This window comes from Triticum aestivum, chromosome 2B (genome assembly GCF_018294505.1).
Source record: "Triticum aestivum cultivar Chinese Spring chromosome 2B, IWGSC CS RefSeq v2.1, whole genome shotgun sequence".
In the NCBI taxonomy this organism is placed as follows: domain Eukaryota; kingdom Viridiplantae; phylum Streptophyta; class Magnoliopsida; order Poales; family Poaceae; genus Triticum; species Triticum aestivum.
The window spans coordinates 49,908,822-49,915,153 of record NC_057798.1 but is presented as its reverse complement, the minus strand read 5'-3'; the positions used below and the strand labels follow the sequence as shown (position 1 = coordinate 49,915,153).

General features: G+C 47.1%; 1 protein-coding gene across 1 annotated transcript; it reads left to right on the top strand.

Annotated features, from left to right (window-relative positions):
* The first annotated feature begins 3,242 nt into the window (after window positions 1-3,242).
* On the top strand, window positions 3,243-6,022 carry LOC123043390 (rho GTPase-activating protein 5). Its single transcript, XM_044465812.1, has 5 exons — window positions 3,243-3,719; window positions 3,866-3,986; window positions 4,145-4,264; window positions 4,662-4,892; window positions 4,983-6,022. The coding sequence occupies exons 1-5, from the start codon at window positions 3,406-3,408 to the stop codon at window positions 5,622-5,624; spliced, it is 1,428 nt and encodes a 475-aa protein (XP_044321747.1). The 5' UTR covers window positions 3,243-3,405; the 3' UTR covers window positions 5,625-6,022.
* The last annotated feature ends 310 nt before the right edge of the window (window positions 6,023-6,332 follow it).

Here is a 6,332-nt window from a genome sequence, read left to right as displayed (position 1 = left end):
TTGTTGAAATACTGCATTAACATTTCTTCTATACACATTTTATATATTTTTAAAAATCTTGATTAACATTTTTAAATACAATTTCATTTTTTAATACATGGTCAACATTTTTCCTATACATATTTACCATTTTTTAGAATGCTTGTTTAACATTTTACAAATACAAGCTTAACATTTTTTTAATACAAGGTCAACACTTTTTCTATACACATTTATCATTTTTTTTCAAATGCTTGTTTAACATTTTTCCAAATACTAGTTTAACATTTCTTCAATAGATGGTCCACATTTTTTCTATATGCATTCAACATTTTCTTCAAATGCTTGATTAACACTTTCCAAATACAACTTTAACTTTTATTTCAATACATGATGCCAGAAGATCACTGTCTCTGGTCTTTGTTCCCTTTTCCTTCAATTTTTTTCTTCCATCCGTCCGTCTCGACTTGGCAACCGAGTTGGGAGTGGGGCACCTTTTTCTTTCCTCGCCACTTGATGCATCATCATGAACAACAACAATAGTGATATTTCCAACGAACTCTTCCTCTTATTAGGAATTTCAAATAACTCATGGCTCTTCCACTTCTCGTTTTCAAGCTCCTTCCATCAATAGTGCAACATGAATGATTTTCCTTTCTTCTTGTCACCACTCTTAATTTCCTCTTCACTGGAACAAACCTTGAGCAATCATGAGCTACATACCATAATTAAGAAAAGAAGTTAGGCATATGTACAAACTAAATGAGCAAGCATGATCTACATACTACACCTGACAAAGGAATTGATGAATAAAGCAAGCAGTGGTGGAGCTTAGTGTAGACCAACAGGGGCCATGGACCCTCCTTAATTTGTGCATTCATTGAAGAAAATGCTAGACTTTAGGAGCAACTAGTGTTTCAACTAGAGATTAGCCCCTCCTTTCCTATTAATTGCCCTCCTTCAAGTCATGGCCCCCTCTTACGTTTTGCACAAGCTCTGCCACTGTTAGCAAGCAAACACCTTATCATCATGGTTGCCACCACTTGGGTTCACGTGGGCGACATTTGTCAAGCAAGCCGACCACTTTTGACATTCCGCGGATATTTGTGGACCATCAGTGGAGGAGAGAAGCGGTAGATCGGCCATAGCCACTATTGTTGTGTGCATAAAAGAACTCTTTGATCCGCACCCAACATGTGCTCATTTGTTGCTCACTTTCGACCGACCGCATCAATAGAAATCTTCTTTCAAGCCAGTGATAACAACATGTTTTGATCGTTTTAGTAGTTTGCCCCTCTTCCCCTAGGAGTTGCATCAAGAAAACCCTCCTCCTCCATGTCAAGAAGCCCATCATCATATCATGTTTCATATTCTTGAGAGACAACATCTTCATTTGCAACATTTGCATATTGCAAAAAAAGTGTCATCGTCAACACTGCATGCACACAAAATTGAATATAGACACACATCAAATTACAATTGCAAAACTGAATATAGGCACACAAAATTTTATCTCCAGCATTTAAAATTGCATTCAATATTGAAAAACAATATAGAAAACAAAGAGAAGAATTATTTGTTACCTTTTGCAGACATTTCATCGAACAAGATGTGGACGACCGTCGTGGTCACGACGGGTGACGTCGACTCCTACTCCACAAGCGGTGACGGGACGAAAGGGGTAGGAGGAGGATGCACCACCGCTGCAGCTGCAGTAGCCAGCGACATGTCGCCTTCTTCGACCATGAAGCAACCAAGGCGGGTCACACGGCGGGCTCTTCATGCCGCCTCTTGGCTTGGACACGACGACCTTCTTCAGAGGCAGCGCTTCCATTGCGGCCGCAACGGCTGCTTGTGGGGCGGTAAAACCGCTGCCGCGAGTAGGGACAACCATGTCGGCGACGGGAGGAATGGCAGGAGGGAGAGCTGGAGTTTGGTTTGCGGAAGTGCCCTGTATTTGCAGCACTTTATGATGTTTTTTGGCTGCCAAAAAGTATTGGAGCAAATTTTACATCCAGGACAGTTGCTGAAGCAACTTTTTTTATCTCGAATATATACACACACAATTTTATCTCTGTTGATGCGGTCGATCGGCCATAGCCACTATTGTTGTGTGCATAAAAGAACTCTTTGAGCCGCACCCAACATGTGCTCATTGGTTGCTCACTTTCAACGACCGCGTCAATGGAAATCTTCTTCCAAGCCACTGATAACAACACTCTTGACCGTTTTAGTAGTTTGCCACTCTTCCCCTAGGAGTTGCATCAAGAACACCCTCCTCCTCCATGTCAAGAAGCTCAGCATCATATCATGTTTCATATTCTTGAGAGGGCATTTCTTGAGAGACAAAATCTTCATTTGCAACATTTGCATATTGCAAAAAAGTGTCATCGTCAACACTACATGCACACGAAATTGAATATAGACACACAACGACTTACAATTGCGAAAATGAATACAGGCACACAAAATTTTATTTCCAACATTTCAAATTGCATTCGACATTGGAAAACAACACAAAAAACAAAAGAGAAGAATTATTTGTTACCTTTTGCGACATTTCATCAAACAAGATGTGAACGCCCGTCGTGTTCACGACAGGTGACGCCGACTCCTCATCCACAAGCGGTGACGGGACGAAAAGGGGTAGGAGGAGGACGCACCACCGCTGCGCAGCTACAGCAGCCAACGACATGGCCTTCGCCTTCTTCGACCATGAAGCACCCGAGGCGGGGGCACACATCGGGCTCTTCACGCCGCATCTTGGCTTGGGCACGACGACCTTTTTCAGAGGCGTCGCTTCCACTGCGGCCGCAACGGCTGCTCGTGGGGCGACAAAACCGCTGCGGCGAGTAGGGACGGCCATGGTGGCGGCGTTTGGTTTTGCGGCAGCAGCCAAAGCGCCCCACATTGGCAGCACTTTATGCTGTTTTTTGGCTGCCAAAAAGTATTGGACCAAATTTTAGATCAAGGACAGTTGTTGAAGAACCATTTTTTATCTCGAATACCCCCCCAAAAAAAACAGTAATACCCTCCTATAGCAGCTATTGGATTAGATACGCTCTAGCTTCACTATTTTTCCACACGCAACGATCAGCCATGTATTTGGAGCACCTAGCATTTGAATTCGGCAGCCGTTGGAGGTGGGCCCCCCATGTCTGGTCGCCCGGCCCCACGTGCGTCTCCCTCCCCCCTCCCCCAATTCGAAATCGAGATCGCGGGGAGGACAACCGAAGCCAAACAAAAAAAGCGGCCCCCTCCATGCTCCCCACCACCTCCATTCAAAATCGCACCGCCGCTGCTCTCCCCCCACACTCACCCACTCACTCACTCCCCCCGAGCTCAGCTCAGCTCAGCTCAGCCCGAGAACCAGCAGGCACCACCGCCGCTCACACACCACAGGAGGAGGAGGAGGAGGAGGCCGCGATGGGCGAGGTGGTGCTCATCTCCCGCCCCGGCGACGGCTGCGGGGGCGTGGGGGAGCGGAAAGCGGACCAGCAGGAGCGGCAGGGGCAGGTGCTGGAGCTGCTGCTCGCCGCGCTGCGCAAGTCGGTGGCGCTGCCGTGCCAGATGGCGGACGCCGACGACCCGGCCGCCGGCGCGGGGGCCTGGGGGATGGACATCGGCTGGCCCACCGACGTCCGCCACGTCGCGCACGTCACCTTCGACCGCCTCCAGGGCTTCCTCGGCCTCCCCGTCGAGTTCGAGCTCCAGATCCCCTGCCCAGCGCCCAGCGCCAGGTAGCTTCCTCCTCTTCTTCTCCTCAAACCGACCGGCCGGATTCTTTCTTCTAGATTACTGTTTGCCTGCTGAGCCGTGCGTGCCCCGGCGAGGATGAGGATTCGGTTCAGATTTCAAATGCGTGTGCTTCCTTTCCGGCCTGCAGCGCCAGCGTCTTTGGGGTGTCGCCGGAGTCGATGCAGTGCGGCTACGACGACAGGGGGAACTCGGTGCCCAAGATCCTCCTGCTCATGCAGGAGCGGCTCTACTCCCAGGATGGCCTCAAGGTAGCACAACTGCGCAAGCAATCCATTACTCTGCTCCTCTTTGCTAGCTGAAACTTAATCAAATTTGGAGCCGAGCAAATGTGAAGCTGAGTGTGTTCCTTGTTGAAGTCGATGTTGTTCACTGATCTGTGTGGATGGAATCGATGATGTGTATGCAGGCAGAAGGGATCTTCCGCATCACCCCGGAGAACAGCCAGGAGGAGCATGTCAGGGAGCAGCTGAACAGGGGTGTCGTGCCTGACGACATCGACGTCCACTGCCTCGCTAGCTTGATTAAGGTACTCATTGTTTACTGTAGGAGCTTCTGGTGCTCAATGACTTTCCAGATTGCCCTGTATCCATTTTGTGCAAGCAGAGTCCGATAAATAGGTTTATGAGATTAGTAGTGCAAAGAAATGTGTAATAAAATCCTTAGTGAACATCTTCCATGGGTACAGCCATTGGTATCCATTTTTATGCCCAAGAGTGTATTGGTGTACTCCTAATTAACTACTGTAGCTTCCTGACAGCAAGAATGCTACTATGATACTGATAAATAATTAACATCAATTTCCTCACACTTTTAGTCTATGTTTTTTTCCTTCAAATGCTACTATGTTTTTTGCATTGTCAAACATTTGGCCCTTCTGCCCGGCGAAAACATCGGGGTTAATTATGTTGTGCGATTCGATCCAGGCCTGGTTCAGGGAACTACCCGAAGGTGTGCTTGATAGCCTCTCACCAGAGCAAGTCCTGAACTGCAACACCGAGGAACAATGTGTGGAGCTGGTGAGCCATATTCCTGTAACACATGCTGCACTGCTCAGCTGGGTCGTAGAGCTCATGGCCGATGTCGTCGAAGAAGAGGAGTCAAACAAGATGAATGCCCGGAATATCGCCATGGTTTTCGCACCCAATATGACACAGGTACTGATTTGCTTGCCACATTTCCCTTGTTTGAAAACATTTCTTGTTCACACAGTTGCTAACATAGGCGAATGCTTTTCTTGCAATCAGATGTCAGATCCTCTTACTGCTCTGATGCATGCTGTTCAAGTCATGAACTTGCTCAAGACCTTGGTTCTCAAAACACTCAGAGAACGTGAGGAGGATGAAGGATCGTATTCGACATTTTCGTCATCGCCCACTTTATCCGATGGACTTGATGAGGTGGACCGTGAGCACGACCAAGGTGATGGCAATGACAGTGGGACTGAGAAATATGGCGATGACAGTAGTGAAAGCTCAAAGAGTGTTGACAAGGCCAACAACCTGATAACGGACAGCGAACAGCTAATTGGTTCGTCCAGGAGGCACACCTCATTTGAGTTCCGTTTGCCTTGCACCATCAACAATGACGACGATGATAAATATCCATCTCTTAACGACATCGAAGAAGGTTTCTTGAGGAGGCTAGAGTGGCAGGAAGTGAGCAAAGGCGGCGATGAAAAAGACGAAGGAAGCATCTTCTTTACCTCCACCAAAGATGCAGAGCAGCTGAGCTCCTCTGAAACCATAAGTGAGTCTTGCAGGGTAAGTGATCAAACAAGTAGCACTGAAGATGCAGTTGGTACTAACAGCATTGAGCCGACAATGCAAGTGGCGACCAGGACCGAAACTACAAGCGAGAAGGCCACAAATGCCAAAGAAGTGAGCTGATCATATGCTCATTGCAAGGATGCAGATTTATCTTTGGTTGCCAATCTGTCATCCGAAGGGGAGCCTTGGCGCAGTGGTAAAGCTGCTGCCTTGTGACCATGAGGTCATGGGTTCAAGTCCTGGAAACAGCCTCTTACAGAAATGTAGGGAAAGGCTGCGTACTATAGACCCAAAGTGGTCGGACCCTTCCCTGGACCCTGCGCAAGCGGGAGCTACATGCACCAGGTTGTCCTTTTTTTTTGCCAATCTGTCATCCATGTAATGTAACGCCTAGCTGTAACTTCCACGCCTGCGTGTCATTCAGTCAACACAGGGTTGAGGAACTTTGTCGCAGTAATTTTCCGTTGCTGAGCTGTGTAATTGATTACTCATGTGGTTTAATTATGCCGAAATGCCTAGTTTCTGTTTTTGAGTAAGTTGGAGCTGTAGAGGCACACTAACTTGCTTCTAAACCACCCATAACCTTCTGTGAGTTTTTTCCCCTGAACTCTTGCTTCTGATGCAGCCTAATGAATTGTTTCGTAAAGCAGCATGCCACAAATAGAAGGGCTAAGAAAAGGTATTTAAGGGTATCAGGAGATCAACAAAATAAATGTTTCTGCATTGTCGTATTCTTCTTGACATAATTTGCAGGACAAAAGTTGGAATCCAAGTATCGAACGATATGCAGCTTAAAATATTTAAGATCATCTCTGTCCAAAGCATTGT